Source organism: Pongo abelii, chromosome 18 (genome assembly GCF_028885655.2).
Source record: "Pongo abelii isolate AG06213 chromosome 18, NHGRI_mPonAbe1-v2.0_pri, whole genome shotgun sequence".
Lineage (NCBI taxonomy): Eukaryota > Metazoa > Chordata > Mammalia > Primates > Hominidae > Pongo > Pongo abelii.
The window spans coordinates 55,705,429-55,730,736 of record NC_072003.2 but is presented as its reverse complement, the minus strand read 5'-3'; the positions used below and the strand labels follow the sequence as shown (position 1 = coordinate 55,730,736).

The 25,308-nt window shown below is 40.3% G+C and overlaps 1 protein-coding gene across 1 annotated transcript; it reads right to left on the bottom strand.

The window, feature by feature from the left end:
- Nucleotides 1-251: 251 nt before the first annotated feature.
- On the bottom strand, nt 252-25,263 carry OGFOD1 (2-oxoglutarate and iron dependent oxygenase domain containing 1). Its single transcript, NM_001135522.1, is given in 13 exon segments — nt 252-635; nt 1,113-1,171; nt 1,729-1,851; nt 6,000-6,304; nt 6,709-6,788; nt 8,761-8,874; nt 9,462-9,590; nt 9,785-9,876; nt 10,481-10,597; nt 14,107-14,207; nt 18,174-18,220; nt 23,385-23,530; nt 25,023-25,263. Coding segments are annotated over 13 exon segments (1,629 nt in total). The 5' UTR covers nt 25,177-25,263; the 3' UTR covers nt 252-473.
- Nucleotides 25,264-25,308: the final 45 nt, after the last annotated feature.

Here is a 25,308-nt window from a genome sequence, read left to right as displayed (position 1 = left end):
GGTGGGGAGTTATTGTTCAATGGGCACAGAATTTGGGAAGATGGAAAAGTTCTGGAGATGGATGATGGTGATGGCTGGACAACAATGAAAATGTACTTAATCCACTGAATTGCGTATTTAAAAATGGGTAAGCTGGTCAGTTTTATGTTATAAATATTTTACCTCAATAAAAAAAAAATGAAGTTAAAAATTCACTGAAGAAGCCAATATGGAAAAAGAAGGACTCAATGTTAAAAAAAAAAAAAGCCAACTTTTTTTTTTTTTTTTTTTTTTTAATCAAGAGATAAGTACATAGCTCCAAGCTCAAGGTCTCGGTTGAGTACAATCATTATGAGTCCTAGGAAAAGACAACCAGTTTTAAGAACACTGTCAGGCAAGCTACCATGTAGTTCTCCTTGACTCCACGCTTAGCTCTTCCAGACTTCCCAGTAATTACGAAGGGTCATGTTTTTGTTCAGCTTTGCCCAGTGCTGTCACTCATAATAGATGAATGAAAAGTCCCAGAAACCTGTTCTGTTTGGGAAGGTTTTCTTTTGTTCCAGGCTTCGGTGGTTAATGTGCTTGACAAATTTCAGAGTCTCTCTATCTCTGTAGACCAATGCCAAAGAATTGCTTTCTGGATTCACTGTTAGCAGCTGAAAAAGACAAATACAGTGACACATCAGAACACAGAACTTATTCTCAAATCTTGGACGATTAACCATGGAACAGATGGTTTCCATATCAAGCACTTAATCTGGGGATAGAGGGGTCCTCTGAATGAACATTTACTAGGGGTGGCTGTCAAGCCATTTCCAACAAGCCCTATTCCAGCATATACCTAGAAAGGTACTTACCTATTACATGTATTTCTTACTACATTGTAAGATTTGTGGGAATGCACCACATGGCTCTTAATTTGGAATTTCTCAGGAGGGTAAAATAAATGCTTACTGAGTATCCTTTAGCATCTTTATTCCATCCTGAGTATTTTCTACTAGAAATTAGAACCACTGCCTGGCAGAGATTTATTAGCTAAAGACACTGGTAGAAGGTCATAAAAATTGGGTCTCTGAAAAATGAAAGCATTCTCAATAACTAAAAAGGATAGTTTGCTATCAGAAGAAACTTACCTCTTCATCTTCACCTTTGGCAATGTAAGAAGTAAAACCGCCATATTCTGGCTCCCAGCCTTACAAGAGAAAAACAAATAGCATTCAGAAAGCTCCTATTGAAAGAGTTGCACCATCTACTTAAATCACTGATCCCATGCTGCTTAACAGAAGGGGATCTGGGAGTTCAGCAGTAACTGGTTCTATGACTTATGAGCTTGAACTTATCATCTAGTTTAATCATGGATTGCCTTCCCCTAAATGCCTAATTTCCTGAGACAGCTGACCTGAAATGCAGACTTATTTCAATAAACTTTGAATAAGAAAATTAAGAGAGAATTAAATGCTAAATATTCCCAGAAGGGCAATTACATAAAATCTATAGCTCTGGGAGCACACTTAGGGGAAAATTATGGTGTGGTCCATCTCCCCATTCCCTAGTCACAGATATAAATCCTATTTTGAGCTGGGAGACTGGAATTCATCACCCCTAAAATCCCTTCGACTTTGAGATCCCATGATGTGAGATTCTGAACTAGGCAAATTACTTATGAATTGGTTCAGCTGGAAAGGGTCCCTCAGAAGAGACTGCCCCTCCTATGGGGAATAATCCACCGCTTGCTTTCCTCCCTCTTACCTTCACAGCCACAGTAGAGAATTAAGTCTAGGGCAAATTCAGCCTTGCTGTGGTCATGAATTAAAGTGTAGTGACCGGTCTTCCAACGCCTCAGTTCCCCTTGGCATGTGGGAACACTTGATTCTAAGGAAAAAAAAAAAGATGAGAAACTTTAAAAAATAACCTTGATAGAACTGTTAGATTGCAAGGGAATGCTAATTAGGAATGATACAGCAACACAGGGAAACCATTCTCACAAACCTTTGATTGAAGTGCTGTTCTACCAATCCAGCCTTATAAAAGATTGTCAGGAATTACCAGCTCTATTTTGGGATACAAAAGTTGAATTTTGGGCCGGGCACAGTGGCTCATGCCTGTAATCCCAGCACTTTGGGAGGCTGAGGTGGACAGATCACCTGAGGTCGGGAGTTTGACACCAGCCTGACCAACATGGAGAAACCCCATCTCTACTACAAATACAAAATTAGCCAGGCGTGGTAGTGCATGCCTGTAATACCAGCTACCCGGGAGGCTAAGGCAGGAGAGTTGCTTGAACCTGGGTGGCAGAGGTTGTGGTGAGCCGAGATTGTGCCATTGCACTCCAGCCTGGGCAACAAGAGTAGAAACTCCCATCTCAAAAAAACAAAAAACAAAAAACAAAAAGTTGAATTTTGATTTCTCTCTATAATAATAAATTTCAGATGGAAAAGAGGTTGCAAAAAAATAAAAAATAAAACATGAATATTATTTTATCTAACCTTAGAGATTTTTCGGCATGTTATTACCTAAAGTAGAAACCAGGAAAGGCAAAGATAGACCTGATTACTAAAATATTTTATAAAATTTAAACCATGCTGAACAAAATTTAAAAATGAACTATTACAATCTGTTAAACAGAAGGTTAATACTCCTCTGAGGCAGGCAGATCACCTGAGGTCAGGAGTTCAAGACCAGCCTGGCCAATATGACAAAACCCCGTTTCTACTAAAAATATGAAAATATTAGCTGGGCATGGTGGCGTGTGCCTGTAATCCCAGCTATTTAGGAGGCTGAAGCATGAGAATCGCTTGAACCTGGGAGGCAGAGGTTGCAGTGAGCTGAGATCACACCACTGTACTCCAGCCTGGGTGACAGAGCGAGAATCCGCCTCAAAAAAAAAAGAGGGTTAATACTCCTATATGTAACTTTTTTTAATTAACTGATAAAATGACAAAAAGCCCAAAGGAAAAACACACTGAGGTAATGACAGGCAACTCATGAAAAAAAATCAGGTAACCAATAGGGAAAAATATACAACCATGCACCATTAGTCAATGATAGGCGAATGCCATTTTCACCTAAAGAATAAGCAAGTTGGAAAAGAAAATATAACAGTTTGCTAGGAAGAATGAAAACATCATCATGTACAATGCTGGTGGGAGTGCAGACTGACACAAGTTTTGGGGAGGCAATTTGGCAACTGCCTTAAAATTTTGAGCAGTCTTTGATGTATCACCTGTACTTCTGAGAAGCATTCTGAAGACACAATGGATGCGTCTTTATTATGACAGTGAAGAACTGGAAAAAATCTAAATTCTCAACACAGGACTGGTTAAGGTCATCTGATCCAATAGATTGCAAGCATTAAAAATTATACTAGAGAACAGTGTTTTTCAAAACTTAATTGTGGCATACATTCTTGAAATAAAAGCTTCTAGAAATGCAACGTAAAACATGTAAAACTGCTTTGGTGGCCAGGCGCGGTGGCTCACTCCTGTAATCCCAGCACTTTGGGAGGCCAGGGTGGGCGGATCATGAGGTCAGGAGATGGAGACCATCCTGGCTAACACGGTGAAACCCCATCTCTACTGAAAATACAAAACATTAGCTGGGCGTGGTGGCATGCGCCTGTAGTCCCAGCTACTCAGGAGGCTGAGGCAGGAGAATCGCTTGAACCCGGAAGGCGGAGGTAGCAGTGAGCCGAGATCATGCCACTGCACTCCAGCCTGGCAACAGAGCAAGACTGTCTCGAAACCAAACCAAACCAAACCAAACCAAACCAAACCAAAACAAAACAAAAAAAGCAAAACTGCTTTGGTGGAAGGTTTCCTAAGTGAGGAGGGTGTGCAAACCTGTTCTATTGTTATAAAGGATGTAAAAGGATCAGAAAGAGGTTTATGAAATATTAAGTGGAAAAAATACAGAACAATATATATGGTATAATCTCATTAAAAATACATGTGTAAAAATATACCTCCCATATGTGTATACATATATATGTCTACATAGCAAAAAAAGTGGAAGGATATATTCCAAATGCTAATATGGCCACTTGTAGATGATTATTTTCCTTTTTCTTGTTTTCTAAACATTCTGAAATTAACGTATTTTTATTTTTTAAAATCATCTTAAAGTTATCAGGTCTGTAATGTTATCTCACTAGATGTGCCCTAGCTATGCCAATGTTTAGCACTGCTATCATATGCCCAGCAATTTGATAGCTTTTGCCAAGCTTTATAGCTTTTCTTCAAGATGGTAAACTTTGTAAACAGTGACTCTTCTCATTCACTTTTGTATTCCCTACTCTGCTTTCATCCAGGGCCCCTTGTATACAGTAGGTGCTCAACAATGGAACAAAGCATCTTTTGGCTGCCCATATAGATTTTATCCCAAGTTGCAGGTTCCCGTAAAAATGAAACCAAAAAAGGAATAGAACTGGACAAGTTTTGGCCAGATGTGATGGCTCACGCTTGTAATCACTGCACTTTGGGAGGACAAGGTGGGAGGATTACTTGAGCCTAGGGGTTTGAGACCAACCTGAGCAACATGGCAAGATCCTATCCTTACAAAAAAAAAAATCAAGAAAATTAGCTGGGTGTGGTGGCACATGCCTGTGATCCCAGCTACTTGGGATACTAAGGCAGGAGGATCGCTTGAGCCTAGGAGGTCAAGGCTGCAGTGAGCTGTGATTGCACCACTGCACTCCAGCCTGGGTGACAGTGCAAGACCGTGTCTCAAAACAAACAAACAAACAAACAGAAGTGGATAAGTTTTTTAAAAAATCCCTTTGAGACTGAGACTCCATGGACACTGATTCTGGTTCCTCTTAGGGTCTGGGCATAAATGCCCCTATCAATTAACACGGAAAACTAATCTTTCAAAGAAAGGCTACCCTGTGTATTAAGATAGCACAGAAAAAGCCACCTGGGTCTGGTTTTACTAAATATCTGCAGTGGCCAAAGTGACTGTTCAGTCGGTTTTGGAAGGCCACAGAATGAGTTACGTTGCTTTCAGTTGGCATCTCAAACCACTGATTTTGTTTCCACAAGTATCCACCCCTTGTCTTTGCTCTCCTAACTGCACAGGGTTCTCAAGAAATTTGAGTGGAAGCAGGGAATGGTAAACTGGGTGACAGATGTTCTCACTGACATAGTAATAAGTGCTGAAACATCTAAGCTGAATTTGTCGCTACTTGGTTAATGGTGCCAATATTTTCACAGGAGTATTACCTCTTAAATTTCTTGTATTTTTCTCTTCTCCATCTTGTTGGCAGATGATTAAACTTCTACTTGTAATAATTTCCTTCTACTTGTTTATCCAAATTCAAGCAATGTTCTTAGGCTGTTATATTCAGATCTAAGCTTAAATGGCACTCCTCAGAGAGACTTTTCTAGATCACCTATTCGCTAAGTAGCTAAGAGGCTACTCAGTCATTTCTTTTTCTTTTTTTTTTTTTCCTTTGAGATGTAGTCTCGCTCTGTTGCCCAGGCTGGAGTGCAATGGTGCAATCTCGACTCACTGCAACCTCCTCTTCCCCGGTTCAAGTGATTCTTCTGCCTCAGCCTCCCAAGTAGCTTGGATTACAGGCGTTCACCACCATGCCTGGCAAATTTTTTTTTTTTTTTTTGTATTTTTAGTAGAGACGGGGTTTCACCATGTTGGTCAGGCTGGTCTCGAACTCCTGGCCTCAGGTGATCTGCCTGCCTCAGCCTCCCAAAGTGCTGCGATTATAGGTGTAAGCCACCGCACCTGGCCTACTCAGTCATTTCTTGTCATATAACCCTATTACAATGTTTTGCACAGCACTTATCATTACTTGGCGTTTTCTTGTTGTTCGTGTGTACATTTAATCTCTGTCTTCTTCTACTAGAATGTAAGCTCCCAAAGACCAGAGACCTTGTCTGTTTTGTTCTTCAGTTCCTGAAATAGGGCTTAGGGCACAGTAGATGCTCAATAAATGTTTGTTGAATGAATACATGTATGAATGGTGAATGGTTAATGGTAAGTAAGGACAAATCCTAAAAACAGCTTACCTTTCTTTGTCTCATTTTCCTCTGGCTCTGGGTCTGTCTGCTCATTGCTCTGTTGGCTGTTGTTGCTGATGGCTGTCTGATTATTCTCTGGCTCAGGAGGACTATGGCTAGTCCCTTCTTCAGTGATATCAGCGGCTTCTGCCTCTTTTTTATCATTCATCTCATCTTCTTCCGAAGGGGCCAAGAAATGAAGCTTCAGGCCGGTGAAGTTGGAGAGCAGTAAGAATAGTGCCTCAGAGTGAAATAACTTCATGCACTCCTTCAATATCTCAGGAAGCTTACTCTCCTCAGCTTTCTCATAAAACCTGAAAAACAGCAATGTCAAGTTGTTCATCAAAGCCACAGATGTAAAATGACTCATAGAATAAAAGCTGATCATTAGCTTTGTACCTCTTTTCCTAAATCTTGGCACAGCTTACTAAAGCACAAGTTATTACAATAGTGAGATTTTGTTAGGATTTTGTTAGGACATCCTGCTACTGGATGTCCCTGAGAACAAAACATCATTAGGGCAAATGTCCTATTATTGGGTGTGAGCATTGGTGCATGATTGTATATTTTTTCCTGTTGGTTATTTGATTTTCTTTCATGAATTGCCTGTCATCACCTCAGTCTATTTTTCCTTTAGGCTTTTTGTCATTTTACTAGTTATAAAAAAATGTTATAGGTGCTGAATGTAGAAGCAAATATCTCAGATGACGGGTTCTACCTTTTGTTAGGTGGACCTCGGCTGCTCCATTCCACATCTCCATGCTCCAAGGCCTCACAGACTTTCATGAATTTCTCAGGCTAGAAAATGAGCAAATAAAGAAGCAGTCAGCAGATCTCCCTATTACCCCACACTGGTTTGGCAGGTACAGCAGCTCTGCCAAACATCAATCTGGCTGATTCCTAAAAGGTGCAGTTGACTCTCATTCCTTTTTTTTTGAGACGGAGTTTCACTCTTGTTGCCCAGGCTGCAGTGCAATGGCGTGATCTCGGCCCATCACAACCTCCACCTCCTGGGTTCAAGCGATTCTCCTGCCTCAGCCTCCCAAGTAGCTGGGATTATAGGCATGCACCACCATGCCTGGCTAATTTTTTTTTTAGTAGAGATGGGGTTTCTCCATGTTGGCTGGTCTCGAATTCCCGACCCTCAGGTGATCTGTCCGCCTTGGATTCCCAAAGGGTTGAGAGTACAGGCGTCAGCCACCGCGCCTGGCCAACTCTCACTCCTTTCATACAAGATCCCCTACTCCTGCTGTGGTAAAGCCAGGATGAAGACTGGATACATCATTGGCTTGCTTTAGCCAAGAGACCTGAGTGCCATTGTGGCTCATTCTCTTAAGTAGTTATATACCTTACGTCAATCTGCTCAACCTCCCAAACTGCTGCATTTATAAAATGAGGATCATAATACAGACCATAATACAACTCACAAGATGTTTTGAGGATAAAAAATTAAACTGCATTACAGTCAAGTTCATTACCGTGACAATCTCTGTATAACAATTCCGATTCTCTGGGCCCCTAATTTAATAACCATTCTAAATTCAAAAAGTTAGGTATGACACAAGAAGCTGGTTAATTCATTAAAATATTCTCCACAAGAGGCTTTCCATTTATTTGTTTAATGCAGTTTCCCAAGCAGTCCTATCAGTTATAAATGCATGAAAAAGGAAAGATCCCGTAGCATGGTTTAGGTAAACTGAATTGAATAGCGTATTCAGTTTATTTACTATAATACTTCTCAAAACCTTAATATGCTAATGTCAGCTATAAAATTCCTAGAGAGAGACAGGATGTAGAGTCTCTCAACCTTTCTTCATGGAGGAATAGCTCTTAGGACCATGGCTCCATGGGATCCACAGTCAACTGTAAAGTGCCATGCCAGCAAAAGTTATCTTATTGGCCCTCACAACAGCTCTATGAGGAAGACAAGGCAGGTATGAATCCCAGTTTAACTGAAGACAAAATAAATACCCAGAGTGATTTAGTGATCTGCCCAGGTTAGTAAAACCACAGAGCCAGGGCATGAGAATAAGTCTTCTGATTTCTTTTCTTCTTTTTTTTTTTTTTTTGAGACGGAGTCTCACTCCGTCACCCAGGCTGGAGTGCAATGGTGCAATCTCAGCTCACTGCAACCTCTGCATCCCAGGTTCAAGTGATTCTCCTATCTCAGCCTCCCGAGTAGCTGGAATTACAGGTGCATGCCACCATGCCCAGCTAATTTTTGTATTTTTTTTTAGTAGAGATGGGGTTTCACAATGTTGGCCAGGCTGGTCTTGAACTCCTGACCTCAGGTTATCTGCCCACCTCGGCCTCCCAAAGTGCTGAGATCACAGGCATGAGCCACTGTGCCCAGCCAGTCTTCTGATTTCTAATCTCTTTCCACTATAACAAGCTACCTCATCACTGTCAAACGTTCATCAACAGATATTGATCTATTAGTAATCTATTTTTAAAAGTAATAAGCACCATATTTGTTAGATGAATAGAAAGGTAACTACACACAACTCCTCAGGGTGGAAGCTTCTGTGTGTGTGTGTGTTTAAGACGCTAGAGAACTGGGGAATATCCAAAGGATTCTTAACCCACTAAGCATACCGCTGATACTAATGTTACTGTTATCATCATTTCTGTATTTCATTTGAAGAAGGGAATGACATAAACATTCTAATCAGGAACAAAACAAAAACTTCCCAGTGATGCCTATTCACCCATTCAGGAAGCAAAACTGCATGCCAAACAAAATATTCAGAACAACATATGCTAAGCTTACCTTAAGAAACTCCTTCAGGAGAATTTCAGAACTTTCTTCAAACTCTTCTTGAATTTGAACTTGGTAATCCATGTCCAGATAAGTAGGGTTGATCCAATCATACAAAATCTCATGCTTACGAAGAGGCAGCAGATGCAAAATATGAGTTAATTCCTATTGCTTTTGCTCTTACATCATTTCACACTAATAAAACACATGCAAATCCTCACTTTATAAGTTTCTCTTATTAAAGTACTGGAAAACTCTGCTTGAGAAAGACACTATCAAAAGTTTACTTAAGAAAAGTGGAGGCCGGGTGCAGTGGCTCACACCTGTAATCCCAGCACTTTGGGAGGCCAAGGTGGGTGGATCATTTGAGGTCAGGAGTTCGAGATCAGCCTGGCCAACATGGTGAAACCCTTTCTCTACTAAAAATATGAAAATTAGCCAGGCATGGTGGTGGGCACCTGTAATCCCAGCTACTCAGGAGGTTGAGGCAGGAGAATCGCTTGAACCCCAACAGGTGGAGGTTGTAGTGAGCCAAGATCGCACTACTGCACTCCAGCCTGGGTGACGGAGCAAGACTGTCTCAAAAAAAAAGGAAGAAAAAAAAGAAAAGTGGAAAGGGGCAAGCTCAAGGTCCAGTTTCATTAATTTTAAAATTGGAGAAACAAATGATATGCTATAGCTCCTAAGATAAGGATATCAGCAATTCTTCTTACATCTTGTGGGATGTGAGGGCTCCGAGGTATGGGGGGTTCAAAGTAGTTGGGAGGCCTAGTCAACGATGGACCATGAAACCAGCCACTTATAGACAAACGTGACTTTTCTTCAGACAGGACTTCAGACACCTGAAAGGAGAAGCCCAGTAGCACATCAACATGAAGAATAGGGGGATTACCACCAATGCACATTAATTTCAGGGTCCTCCATGCTAAGCATTAAAACATTAGATAACAAGTCTAACAGGAAGCTGTCATGTTTGGATAATGGGTGATTAAAAAACATAATCCTTGGTAGTCTATATGTGGCTTACAATCTTTACCTGGTGAAAGGACACAGGAGATACTTCAAAGAAAACCAGTTTGTTCCACGAAGGGATAAGAGACTTGACAATCTGCTTCGGCTGAAAGTGTTCTGCATCAGGAAAGAACACATCCGTAAATTATCATTAACCACTTCCAGCCTGCCTCATTTTACTCTTGACAATTTCCAAACTTCTGAGGGCATCTAGATGTGCCCTTCAGACCCTGAAATACCACCCTTTCCATCTGTTTCACTCATACTTGCGAGTCTGACTACATGGCATCTGTTCTTACTAGACCATCCATCTATTATTGAGAACGGCTGGAATAAGTTCTCAAAGTTTCCTGGGGTCAACTTCTGGTGCTAGACATTCAAAAAAACCTAGACTTTCTGTCAAATGGACTGGTCCTGGCAGATTCATAGCCACAGGCAGCCTTATATGCACTCCACCCTTCCACAGTCAGTATTCAGAAGCTCGGTCTGACTATTTCTCATCTTAAATGGATTCTAATTGATCTCTGGAGTCATTTTTAAGTCCAACTTAAAGAGGTGGTTGTCAGGGCTGGCATTTATTCCTCTTGAGGTAGTTACTATAATAAATAGCTTCCACTTCCTTTGAGGAGTACAGACATTGTATATAAAAACATGATACTGAATCAACTCAGCTTTAACTCAGAAGTGGCCATTGGTGGTGAAGTGCATGCACTTATCTTACCATCAATGCTGTACAGGTCCAGGGTACCACCCAGGCTCCTGTCCCAGGGAGGAACCAGGTACAGGATGAAGGCGATCCGGCGTCCTTCCAGCTCATCATCATGGCACAGCAGGGCATCTGCAATAGTTTAATGGACACCTTAGATCCCTGCAGATAGTGACCAGCTGACACCTGACTCTGCATTTAATATCAGTCCATTTGACATTCAATTGTAATGTCAGCTCCAGCTTTAAATGTCCTCCAGCTTTAAAATGACAATTTCTCCTCTTTTATAAGTAAACAAATAAGTCAATATAGAAAACTCTACAAATAAAGAGCACATAATTAGATAGATCCAGATATAATCACTAACAATATTTTTACATATAATCTTCCAGTATTTTTTCTACATATATGTATTTACTTTAAAGAAAAATAGCATCCAACAGTGGCTATTTGTGGCCTGCTTTTTAAATTACATGGCAAGTATCTTTCCCTATCAATATACACACTTGGTATCACTTTTAATGGCTGTAGTTATTCTACTATATGGATTATGAACTTACCTCCTTCCCCCCTTAATAGATTTTTCTATTTGTTAATTAAGTTGTTTCTATTTCTTGGCTACTAATAAAGACTAATTTAATGAACATTATTGTACAAGGATCTTTTGCACTTGTTCTCATTAATTTCTTGAGGGAAACTTCTAAAAGTCATGTTGTGGGGCTAGCAAGATGGGCATCTGTGCAGGCTGAGAGGGAGGGAAGGCTATGGTGAACCGCAACAATTACACATGGAGGGATTGTTTCAATAAATAAATAAATACATTGAAGATAATGGGAACCAGGTTTCTCACTGTTCAAGAAGGGAGTTACAAATATGGAAATGCAGAAATCTAGAATGAACCCTGTGGTGTTCAAGTGGAACTCGAGGAATCAATGGGAATGCAGTTTCCTATATCTATAGTTTTATATATCTATATATACAAATACAGTCCGAGCACGGTGGCTCACGCCTGTAATCCCAGCACTTTGGGAGGCCAAGGCAGGCAGATCATCTGAGGTTAGGGGTTGGAGACCAGCCTGGCCAACATGGCAAAACCCCATCTCTACTAAAAATACAAAAATTAGCAGGGCATGGTGGTGCACGCCTGTAATCCCAGCTACTCAGGAGGCTGAGGTAGGGGAATCGCTTGAACCCAGGAGGCAGAGGTTGCAGTGAGCCAAGATCACGTCACTGTATTCCAGCCTGGGCAACAGAGTGAGAGACAGTCTTAAAAAAAAAAAAAAGAAACACATTCCAAATGTAAATGTATGTGTGTGCATCCACATGTGTATTCACCACCTCTTCAAACTGAAAGGGTCTGGGAGCAGTGACACCCTAATAGCAAAGACACTTAAGAGTCCAGATCTTGATTCTTAAGTATCTTTCTTCACTAAAAGGAACCAGGATTCTTTGGAAGAATGGTCAACTCCAGGTCATTCTAGGACGCTGGCATGGAAAATACAAAGATAAGTTTGGAAAATCTTGTTTTGCAGAAAGTAAGAAAAAAAAAAGAATGATGGGGACATAGCAAAAGGACGCAGAAGTCAGTTTGACGGGGTTCTCCTTGATAAATCAGGGACAGTATGAGCATCAATATAATGATAGTAACTGATAACAGCTCATTACACAAACAGCAATCCATAAATCCATACCAATATAAACAAATGAATGAATAAATAAATCGGGAGAAAGGTCTTCTCTAGAGTGGAATGACAATAAATGTAGAGAAATGATTGTGTTATAAAATCACCATCTGGCAACCTTCATGGTAATAATTTAGCAAGAAACATCAGAGAATGCTGAAATAAGCAAATCAAACTTTGATGAGAAATGGGATATTTACATAATCTTAAAGTATCTCCCCACAAAATACATACTGATAGGGAAAAAGAACAGTGGAAAAACCTGATGTCAGCCACCACATTAATCAAGTGATCCAAGTTAATATCACTAATAATGTGACACATTGAAACCATGCACCACCTGATACAGTGAAAAGAACACAGTATTAATTTCTGTAATCCTGCCAAAAATATATGGCCTGAATCTAATCATGAGAAAACATCAGACAATCCCAAACTGAAGGAAGTTTTCCAAAATAACTCATCTGTACATCTTCAAAAGCATAAAGATCATGAAAGTCCAGGAAAGATGGAGGGGCTGTTCTAGATTGAGGGAGGCTGAAGAGACAATATTATAACTAAATGCAACATGCAATCCTGGACTGGGTCCTTTTGCTAGGACCAAATAATGAAGGACCAAATAATGAAGCCTGAATGGAGCCTGAGGATTAGATAATCCATTGATGTGGAATAAGGCATCAACGTAAATTTTCTGATTCTGATAGTTTATGATTATCATGTAGGAGAATGTCCTTGTAGAAATTACTGAAGTATCCAGGGGTCATAGAACATCATGCCAACAACTTAATCTCAAGTAAAATAGGAAAAAATAAATTATTTGTACTATGCTTGCCACTTTTCTCCAAGTTTGAAATTACTTCAAAGTAAAAAAAAAAAAAAAAAAAAAATGATACTGGTATGGTGGCTCACACCTGTAATCCCACTATTTTAGGAGGCAAAGGCAGGTGGATCATTTGAGGTCAGGAGTTCGAGACCAGCCTAGCCAACTGGTGAAACTCCATCTCTACTAAAAATACAAAAATTAGCCAGGCGTTGTGGCATATGCCTGTAATCCCAGCTACTCAGGAGGCTGAGGCAGGAGAATCACTTTAACTTGGGAGGTGGAGGATGCAGTGGGCCGAGATCGCGCCACTGCATTCCAGCCTGGGCGACAGAGGGAGACTCTGTCTCAAAACGAACCAACAAACCAAAAAAAAAAAAAAAAAAAAAAAAACCCAAAAAAGAAATGACATGGCGGTAAATGAGGATATGCGATATGGTTTTTCCTATGTATCACCAAGTCATCCTCTAAAAGTTGTGAGCCATCTATACTTCCAGAACAGTGTATGAGAGTACACTCAAAGGATTATTTAGTAAAATTTAAAAAAGAAAAAACCTTTTCCTTCTGGGTGAAAAACCAAGCTTGTATCCAAAAAAAACCATTTATATGCTCAGAAAGAGAAATGGAAGGATGCACCCCAAACTGGTGACAATGGGTACCTCTGAAGAGAAGAGGGAGCAGGGAGAAGGTGAAGAAGGCTATCTTGGTTTACATCATATACCTGCAATATTGTTTGATTTTTTTTCCTTTAAGAATGCATTCACTTATTGCCTTCAAAATAAAAAAGAGAAGGGAGAATGGCATTGAAGGAGATGGTTGTTCCTTAGGAAGTCTAAGAATAGAGTTTATATATCACTCTGAATTTCTTGATATTGTATATACAGTTGGTGTGTATGTATGTTACGGGGATTTTGCTGAAAATATGGTCAGTAGCTTTCATCGTATTCTGAAAGAATCACTGCTTATGCCTTCCAATAAGGTGGGTATTTCTGTCTATGAACTGGGGGTCTTTATCAGGAAGATCCGGATGCTTTGCAGGCACATTCAGTCGAGTGTTTTGGTACACAGATACCATCTCTCCATTAATGTTGAGTTAAAGCCTTTAAATCTTATAGACACCAGGCCTTTATCTTCCTTACCGGTGAATTCATATTTAGCACAGGACATGTCAATGGTTGATTCCAGGTCAATTTTAGAAATATCAGAAAGCCAGGACCGGAAATCTTCAAACAGAATTTTCCTAGAAATGTAAACAAAAGATAACTTGTTATGCCACAGTGTGGGATCTAGGCCACAACTATTTGGATCTAGGCCACAACTTTTCTTTCCTGGAGATCACATTGCATTCAAGAGATCCATTCTCATATCTCATTTGAGACATTCTGAGAAATGTTTCTCAGTTCAAATTTGCATAGCTTAAGTCTAATGTTACCAGAAAAATAAATGTAAGTCTCTATCTACATTATTTTTGTTATTTTTTGTTCTAATGGGTCATGTTTTCTCAGTATTTTCTTTCTCCTAAATTTTAAGTATGCCCTATCATGGCAGCAGTTTGGCCTTTGTCATAACAACTCATCACACCAGTGTTCTAGTCCAAGTTACTGATTTTCAGACAAGTTTTTCAGCACTAAAATGGAAAACTCAACTGTTTGTCTTTTCTTTTCTTCCTTTTTTTTTTTTTTTTGAGATAGAGTCTTGCTCTGTTGCCCAGGTTGGGGTACAGCGGTGTGATCTCGGCTCATTGCAACCTATGCCTCCTGGGTTCAAGTGATTCTCCTGCCTCAGCTTCCCGAGTAGCTGGGACTACAGGCATGCACCAGCACGCCTGGCTAATTTTTATATTTTTAGTAGAGATGGGGTTTTGCCATGTTGGCCAGGCTGGTCTCTAACTCCTGACCTCAAGTGATCCACCCACCTCAGCCTCCAGTGCTGGGATTACAGGCATGAGCCACAGCACCTGGCCTCAACTGTTTTTCTTTACACACTTTACTTCACTTCCAATGCCAAATGTGTGGGCTTATCCCCCCACACTGACCAATTCTCTGACACCAGCTGAGTGTCTTAAAATTCAATTCAATTCTGACACTACCTACCAGGCATTAATAAAGGTTAGGGCTTAGTCCCATGAGACTGCCCCCAGTGTGCCCCCTCCCCCAACCCCACTTCAGATACTGATTACAAGTTGTGACCCATATGCTTCTAACCAAACAGTTATAAACTGGAGGTTCACACTACTGCCTCCTTGGGTTTGATAATTTGCTAGAATAGCTCACGGAACTCAGAAGAAGTTTGTTTACTAGATTACCAGTTTATTATAAAAGGACAGAACTGAGAAACAGCCAGACGGAAGGGATGTATAGGGTGAGGTATGGGGAAGGGGTGTGGAGCTTCCACATCATGTCCTCCCCAGGTACACCACCCTCCCAGCACTTCCATGGGAGTTCAGCAATCCTGAACTCCTTTGGTTAGGGTTTTCGATGGAGGCTTCATTACGAAGGAATCATTGATTAAGTGATTGGCTATTGGTGATTAACTCAACCTCCAGCCTCTCTTCCCTTGCAGGAGGTCAGAGAGGTCTATGCCAGGAATAGAGACCAAGACCAAATATACATTTATTATAAATCACAAGAACTAACACTGGTACCGCCATTTAATGAACACTTGGGTGGCACTGTTTTAGAAGATTAAAACAACTTTAAATGGCAATAATGATGACTGTTGAATTAAATGCATAATGATGAGTGTTGAATTAAATTCATAATAATGAGTGAAATCCTTCATAGAAGTTCTGATGCTAACAGGATACCAATAGAAGATGGTGAACGTTTCCATTTACCAGCTAAACTGGCTCTCCATGTAGAAATCTCTTAACACAATTTATAACTCACTCAGCCAATCAACTTTGAAATTATGAATTATTACTAACCTTGAGGAATTAAAAACATTTTAAAAAGATTTACATTAGTTCAAATTACGCTTACAATGATACTTAATATTTTTTTGGATCATCCTACTCCAAATGCACACTACTGAAATTCCCATAAAATAGAACTGTCCTGTTTATAACTAAGTATCAAATCTCCAGGTTGATCTTTAAGATTTCATTACCAAATACCTTTTTATATTATATACTACCCAAACCAAAAAATTCCATTATTAGCTGTGAACAAGCTTAAAGAACATTCCATAAAATAATTGCGCTCAGTCAGTCCACCCAGAGGTGCCACGTAACTTTTAAAGGCAGAGTTGCAAATTATATAAAATGGGTCAGGATAGCAAACTGCTGAGCCAGGTTTCAGATAATATGAGTGATAAATATTTCTTCAAAGTCTTGATACTCTAAGCAACTAATAGTTTTAAATCCTTTACTGGTAACATTAGCTTTCACAAATTCTAGAAAAAGCTCTTCTATTCATTCTATGAAAGTGTCACAAGGACAGGCTTATTTTGTCATTGTTAGCATTTGTTAATTGTATTCATGAAGGAACTCACAGAACCCAAGTGGGAAATAAAAAGATCAGCTCTCTGTAATGATTACGGAGTTGCAGCTTGCTCACCATCTCACCATCTGGCTGTAAGCCTTCGGTGTGGAATGTAACTCAGTCCCACATGAAATGCTTAGCAGAGGGGTGTTGTGAACTAAGGAGATAATGCCTTAATGCATGATAATCTTTCTTTAGGGGGAAAAAAGTCTAAGTAAATATGAAACATAATGCATTACAATTAACACACAAGCAATACTTCAGGATTTAGAAGAAATTGTGTAAGCTGCCTATAATACATGGAAGTATTGCAGAGAAAAAATATAATGAGAATAAATAATTTATACCATACAGGTGAAAAACAGCTATTACAAAGCAACATCTATTCATTATAGAAACTAGGAAAAAAATCCCATGTAAGTAAAAAACTATTAAAAAAAAATCTGTATTCCTACTAGCAAGAGTTAAATACTCCATTTTCCCAAATCTTTTACTTTGTACACACAGACATCCAAATGTAGGTGTGTGTATCTCTTTTTAAAATAAGATCACGTGATGTGAATCCATTGGTCAGAAAAAACAACAAAGCATCAAATTGTGTGTATTATTTTTTTTCTCTTGACAAAAATGTGTTAAGTATCATTATTTTATATATCACTAAGGAAAAAATGCTGTCAATTAAAGTAGGACACAAAAGTGATTGTGTGAGACACTAGATCCCAGAGGTGTTAAAATGTTAAAAGTTTCTTAAAATTGAGAACATAGATAACTACCACATTCATGTGTCAAAACTCATATATATCATATTTAATGGTTGTACAGTTTCCACTTTATGTTTTGTACTATTATGTTTAAATCTCCATGGGCGATCAAATTTGTATATAATTTTTCAGATTTATAAACAATACTACAATAAATAATCTTGTATGGAATCTTTGAGCATATCCTTATTTTCTCAGGATAATCTCTTTTTTTTTTTTTTTGAGATGGAGTCTCGCTGTTGTTGCCCAGGCTGGAGTGCAAATGGCTCGATCTCAGCTCACCCCAACCTCCGCCTCACAGGTTCAAGTGATTCTCCTGCCTCAGCCTCCCGAGTAGCTGGGATTACAGGCATGTGCCACCACGCCCAGCTAATTTTGTATTTTTAGTAGAGACAGGAGTTCTCCATGTTGGTCAGGCTGGTCTTGAACTCCCGACCTCAGGTGATCCACCCGCCTCGGCCTCCCAAAGTGCTGGGATTACAGGCGTGAGCCACCACGCCTGGCCCTCAGGATAAATTCTTATAAGTGAAACTGTTGTACAAAAAGATATGCATACTTTTAAGGGTTCTGATACATCTTTCAAAACCATCTTCTAAGAAAGACTGCAGCAGTGTATAAAGGTATCTATCTATATCTGTCAACACTAGGGTTTTTAATATTTACCAACCTAACGTGTGAAAAATGGTATCTCCAGTGTTAACTTCTGTTTCCTTGATTACTAACAAGGTTGAGCATTTTATCACTGAGAACTTGGGCCTTGGAATCAGACAGACTTAGGTTTGTATGCTAGCTCCCTTAATTTTAAGCTATGCAAACTCAGTTTCTCGGTCTCTTTCCTCCTCTACAAAGTGGGTTAACAATGTCAACAAGAATTATATGACATACACAATGTCGTAACATTTAAAGCACTTACTACTCTGCCTGGCACATATTAGCTCCCAACAAATATGATTACTTGTTTACCTTAAAGCAGAGATGTGAGGCTCTCTTCTCTTCTTCAAATCATCAGACTTGATCATGAAAAGAGAGGAAAAAAAGTGATTTCCTTCATATAAGAGACACACAAAGGAGAGCAGTTTAGTGAGTGTTCTGGTCCTAGCATTGTCATTAAGAGCCCAGACTCTGAAGCCAGGCTGCTTAGGTTTAATACAGGGCCCCTCCATTGGATGGGTCTGTGACTTGGCAAGTTATTATCCTCTGTGCTTTATTCATTAAACAAAAACTTAAGTCGTTATAGTCTAGTTTCCATGCCTGTTGAGGGAGATAGACAACAGACACAAAAAGCAGATTAGTATAAAGATAGTGAGAAGTGCATAAGGGAAAAAAAAGAAACCCAGGGAAAGAAGAATGGGGAGTGCTGAGCCTGGGGAGTGGTTTGCAATTATAAACAGGTTGGCCAAGGTAGACTTTAGGGAGGTGAAACAAAAACTTGAAGGAGGCTGGGAAGTGTGGCAAGGGACTATCAAGGCACAAAGCATTCAAGGTCCTGAGCATGAAGCATGCCTGGCCTATTCCAGCTATTGCAAGAGCAGAGAGGGAGAGGGAGGGCAGTAGGAAATGAGGCCAAAAAGGTAATAGTGGGGCTGGGCACGGTGGCTCATGCCTGTAATCCCAGAACTTTGGGAGGCCAAGGCGGGCGGATCATGAGGTCAGGAGTTCAGGACCAGCCTGACCAACATGGAAAACCCCGTCTCTACTAAAAATACAAAAATTAGCTGGGCGTGGTGGCGCATGCCTGTAATCCCAGCTACTCGGGAGGCTGAGGCACGAGAATCATTTTAACCTGGAGGCGGAGGTTGCAGTGAGCCGAGATCTCACCATTGCACTCCAGCCTGGGCAACAAGAGCAAAACTCCGTCTAAAAAAAAAAAAGTAATAGGGGACTTAAAGCCATTTTAAGTACTTTGGCTTTGACTTAAAGAAATGAGATTTCTGAAGCAAAAAAAAAAAGAAAAAAAAGTCATTGGAGTTTTTGAGAAATAACATTTTTTAAGATAATATCCACATAACACAATTATCCACATCATTTCAATTTCTTGAAAGTGTATAATTCATTGGATTTTAGTATATTCACAATGTTGGGCGATCATCAGCACTTCCTAATTTCAGAACTTTTTAACACTCCAAAAAGAAACCCTTGTGCCAATTTTGGTAGTCATTCCCTCTTCTCTCCTCCCCCCAGCTCCTGGCAACCACTTGCCTATTCTGGACATTACACATAAATGGAATCATATAGTACGCAGCCTTTTGCATCTGACTTCTTTCACTTAGCCTAATGTTTTCAAGGTTCATCCATGTTGTGGTAGCATCAGTACGTCATTCCTTTTAATGGCTGAGTTGAATTCCATTCTATGGGTATACCACATTTTGTTTATTCATTAAATTGTTTCCACTTTTTGGCAATTATAAAGCTGCTATGAACACTTGTGTACAAGTTTTTATGTGAACATATTTTTACATATTTTTAATTATCTTGGGTCTATTTACGTTTTAAAAGAATGACTTCAGTGACTGTCTAAGCAGGTGACAGTAGAAGGGAAAATGGTTGATATACTAATAGAATAATCCCGGGGAGACACAGATAGCTTGAACCAGGTGTTGGCCTTTGGCAGTGGAAGTAGTAAGAAGTGGGCTTCTCTGGATATACAGTGGTATGTCATTTACAATCTGAGAAATTTATTGTTAGGTGATTTCATTGTTGTTCCAACATCATCGAGTGCATTTACGTAAATCTAGATGGTAGAACTTACTATATACCTAGGCTATATGGTATAGCCTATTGTTTCCAGGCTACAAAAAACCTGGCTTGTTACTCTACTGAATACTATAGGCAATACAATAGGAAGTATTTGTGTATCTAAACATATCTAAATATAAAAAAGGTACAGTAAAAATAGGTGTTACTTTATGGGACCACTATTGTATCTGTTGCTGACAGAAAATATCATGTGGCGATCGCCTGTATTTTGAAGGTACAAAATACAGAGATAGCAGAGTTTCATGATGGACTGGATATAAGGTGAGAGAGGAATCAAGGATGACCTCCTTTTTGGCCTGAGCCCCTGGAAAGATCAAGCTGATATTAACTGTGATGGGGAAAACTGCAGGTAGAGCAGATTTAGAGGGAGAAGACCAGAAGTTTAGTTTTGAACGTAAGTGTCACAAACTCATTAGACATCCAAGAGGAGGTAAAGCCATGAGACCCATAGAAATCTGTGTACCTAGGGAAGGAGGCCAAGCATTAGGATGCAGAATACTCTTATCATTAAGAAGTCAGGTGGAAGAGGAAAACCTAGCAAAGCAAGCTAACAAAAAATAGCCACTGAGGAAGAAGAGAAACCAAGAGAGCATGGTAACTTGAAAGTAAAGTGAAAAAAAAAGTCTCCAGGAGGAAGAAGTGATATAGTAGGTCAAATGCTGCTGATGAGCCAAGGAAGAACTGAAAACTGATTATCGGATTTAGTAATGTGGAGGTTATGGGTGATCTTGACAAGTGTAGTTTCAGTGCAGTAGTACAAGCGAAAGCCTGATTAAAATGGGCTTACCAGAGACTGACAGGAGAGGAATTGGACACAGTGCAGACAACTCTTATAACAAATTCTGCTGTCAAGAGAAGCACAGCAATGGGATGGTAGCTGAAGGGAAAATTAGGTCAAGAACTTTGTTTTTTTCTTGTGAAAAGAACAGTTTTTTTTCTTCTTTTTGTTATGTTGAAGGGATGGTCCAGAGAGAAAGAAAAACTAATGTAGTTTCCTCAGCTGTGAAACAGGTATAGTAATGGGATTGTTTTGAGGATTTAATGAATAAATATAAAGCGCTTAGCATGGCATAAAGTATGCACTCAATAATGCTTGCTTTAAAAAATACAGAATACTGGGCAAGTCCTAAAGACAGAGTTAGTTATGGGAGTTGGAAGATGTCAGAGACCCAATTATCAAGTCAATTCATACCACAAGCAAAGAAAAGGGCATGGATGAGGATTAAAGGCGCAGGAGAATAAAACCAGGTTTTACATCTACTGTCTTAGGGTGAAGAGTTCCTGTCCAAAAGGGATCAACAGTAAAAATTATTCACAGTAGAGTATCACCAAACTTCCATGTGGATCCAAAGTAATGGCAGCTCCTTTTTTTTCAATCACCCAAGGCTCTTTTTATTATTTTGCCTTTTATCTTCCAGGTTTTTTTTTTTTTTTGAGGTGGAGTCTCACTTTGTCACCCAGGCTGGAGTACAGTGGCGTGATCTCAGCTCACTGCAACCTCCGCCACCTGGGTTCAAGCGATTCTCCTGCCTCAGCCTTCCGAGTAGCTGGGATTATAGGCACGTGCCACCACGCCTGGCTAATTTTTTGTATTTTTAATAGAGACAGGGTTTCACTGTGTTAGCCAGGATGGTCTCCATCTCCTGACCTCGTGATCTGCCTGCCTCGGCCTCCCAAAGTGCTGGGATTAGAGGCGTGAGCCACTGCACCCGGCCCTCTTCCAGTATTTTTAATCTTCCAAATTGCATTAAGTAAAAATTATTCTGATGTTTCAATTTTAGTAATCAGATGCATATGGCCCCAAATCAACAAGAGGCCAAGGGTGCAATAATCACAACAGCAGGTAACTGTGGTTTTTAATTAACCTGTGCAACCTTATCATGGAAAGCAGTTTAGTTTTCAGCTTTCTGAATTATTAAGAGTCATATTTTTCATGTATTTATCCTGGTTAATTCAGTCATGTGTATAAGGTCCAAAGACAGAAAGATCTGGGGAAGGTCAGGATACATCCATCTGACCAATCAGCTCTAGTGTAAAAGAATAAGAGAGAGAAATTCGTTATTTACTCTCATCCCAGATAAAATAAAATGGGAAAATGCAAAAAAAAAAAATTATTCTTCATATTTTTCATCTTTCTTTTTTTTCCCCCCCAGTTTGAAGCACAGATGTCCCTGAGGTTTACAAAGGATTTCTAAGAGTGATATCCTCCATGTACTGAAAGATATACCCCCAAACTGGGGAAACCAATGACCTGTATTTCTATACCTAGACTAGGCTGTGTCTTCCAGAGTAGAAAAACCAACCTTAAAAAAAAAAAAAAAAAAAAAAAAGAGATAGTCTTTTCTGCCCAATTAAACTGTCCACCAAAAAAAAAAAAAAAAAAAAAAAGAACAGATTTAACGCTTTGCCCTACTGCAATGTAGAGCATACTGTAATATAGCAAGCCACCTGAAAAAACATGAACTCAAAACTTTATTTTGAGATGGTATTTTGCTCTTGTGGCCCAGGCTGGCGTACAATGATGTGATCTTGGCTCACTGCAACCTCCACCTCCCGGGTTCAAGTGATTCTCCTGCCTCAGCCTCCCAAGTAGCTGGGATTACAGGTGCATGCCACCACACCCAGAAAATGTTTATATTTTTAGTAGAGACGGGTTTTCACCATGTTGGCCAGGCTGGTCTCAAACTCCTGACCTCAGGTGATCTACCCGCCTTGGCCTCCCAAAGTTCTGGGATTATAGGCATGAGCCACCACACCTGGCCTGAACTCAAGATTTTAAATGGTAATTGTCTCCCAACGTACAACTCTCTTCATCATCATACCACTTACCCACATGTACTTAACCCCTTTGTTTATAACATACTTACTCATCGGCTTAATTTGTTTCTTCACTATCTCTATCACCATCACGTTCACCCCTATTATTACTTCTGGCCTGAACAACTGGAAAGATCACGTTGCTATTAACTGTGATGGGGAAAACTGCAGGTGGAGCAAATTTAGAGAAGACCAAGAATTCAGTTTTAGACTTAAGTGTCAGACACTTACTAGACATCCAAGAGGAGGCAAAGTCATGACACCCATAGAAATCTGTGTACCTAGGGAAGACATTATCACTTTCTCCATCCTGCAGATGAAGAAACTGAGAAGTCTTTGAGAATACAGAGCCTGCACTTTGAACACTAGATTTTAAAGTCTTACAGGGAAGGCACTGTCTAAGGCTTCCATATAATTATAGCACTTAACACAGTTAACACCCAGTAAGCTTGGTTAAATGAAGGCATGCTCTTAACAATGTCAATACAAGGACCGTTCAAGGCAAACCCACCCTAAAACCTCAAGTCTAAAGGTATTGAATGATTTCATAGACAGTGAATTTCCAAGCTGGAAGAGTTAATGTGGCAGGGGAATAAATACCTGCTGGAACTTATATAAATCATTATACTTCTCATGGAAGTCCAAGTTCATCAGTTCCTTCTGAAGCCCTTCCAAGAAGTCTTGGCTTTGGATGAAGTTTGGGATCACACAGTGAAGAAAAGGGTCCATGTCCATGACAATGACTTCTGTTGGAAGGAAAACATTATCTATGGCTTTTTTCCTTTTGTATTTTTGACACCCAAGTAACATAGCAGAGCTAATACAAAAGGGGATGGTCATGAATTTTGGGGAACCTAATACTTAAAGTCTAAGATATGGGGAAAAAATCATAAGCTCTGACCTTTCTTCTTTACCCATTAAATACTACTTTTTAAAGATACCATGCTTACAACTCCAGTCCTTGAGATGAGTGATGGGTGATGTCACTAAATCAAGGTTCCTACTCTTTTATGTGTTTCAATGATTACATATTGAATTGAATGTATTTTAGATTTTTAATTAATTTCCCTCAAACTTTGGGTAGCACATTAAATGAGAGTAGCAATACTGGTAGGCAGTTTCCCTGCTTTTTCTTTTCCCAAGTTACTGCCAGAGGCATTTACTACTTACTGTACTTAAAAAAAAATCAGTTCAGTTCAGGCGTAACCACCTCTAATTCCTTGATTTCTACCCCAACATTTACCCACTGCTTCCGGCTGGCTAGATCACCATCCTGTCATCATCAGCACCACCTACCAGGTGCCAGGCCCATTATCTCATTCAGTCTTTTTAACAGCTCTGAGGGAGACATTATCACTCTCCCCATCCTACAGATGAAGAAACTGAGAGTACAGAGCCTGTACTTAAACACTAAGCTATCGTTTTCTATAGGCTTCCAGCCTACCCAGGACTCACCTCTTCAAAGCACTTGACAACGCAAAGAAAAATTACGGCAAACTCTAGAAAGGGATGCCTGGCGCATGAAGCAGAGCTCTGAACACATAAGGTGATATTTAAAGCTGAGGCTGGAATCGTTCAACGTAGGCTCCTTTCCTTGGTCAACGCGCGTTTATTTTCATACATCATGGAGTCAAACTACAGGCGCGTAGAGACGAGTACACTAGGGAGCCAAGCTGGCAGCTCACGACAAATGCCCTGGCTAGACTCTCCTGGGACACCTGAGCAATGCCCTTGCAGGAGAAATGACATCAGCCACTCCCGTATTTGTCCAGATGTGTATTGGGCCTTACTCAGGGAAACATTTACTGAAGCCTGCAAGCATTAGTGTGCCGCTCCCATTCACCGACTTTCCGAGGTAAATATTATGAACTATCCCATTTTACTTAGGAAGCAACTGAAGTTTAATAAGGTTAATTTCATTGCCCGGCGACGCCCAGTCAGGGGAGAGGATTCTAAGTCAGTAATCTGTGCCTCCAGAATGCAATGATCTCTTGCATACCCTCTGCTTCCCAAAACTCTCCGGCCTCCATTTCTCCCTCTTCTCACGTTTCTAAATTCAAACCGAATTTGGAGTGAGAGGGAGCAGCAGCCGAGGCAGGAGGGTAGGAGGTGGCCAAAGTCCTCCAAGAGCCTCTTCCCTTGCGGCCTCGCTGCCCAGGGCTGGGCGCGAGTCCCAGGGCTTTTTCAGAGGTCCCCAGACCTCTGCGTGGCGGCCCCTCCCTGAGAGCACCCGGTTACCGTGACTGAACGGTGTCCTGCGGCTCCAGGCCTCAGCCACCTGCTTTTTCAAGGTTTCTTCCGTAACAGCGTCCGAAAACTCGGCCATCACCTCCTTCTTTCTCTTTTTTCCCACCCGGGCTGGGCCGGGTTCCGCTGGCCGCTTCCCATTCATCTCCTCCTAAGGTACAGAGCCACGCCACACAGATCAAGACGCTACTTTCCTGAGGGGACTGCAATTCCCGGCATGTCCCCTTTACCGCGTTTCCCGGCCCTACCCAATGGGAAGCACCAAAGTAAGAGAAGG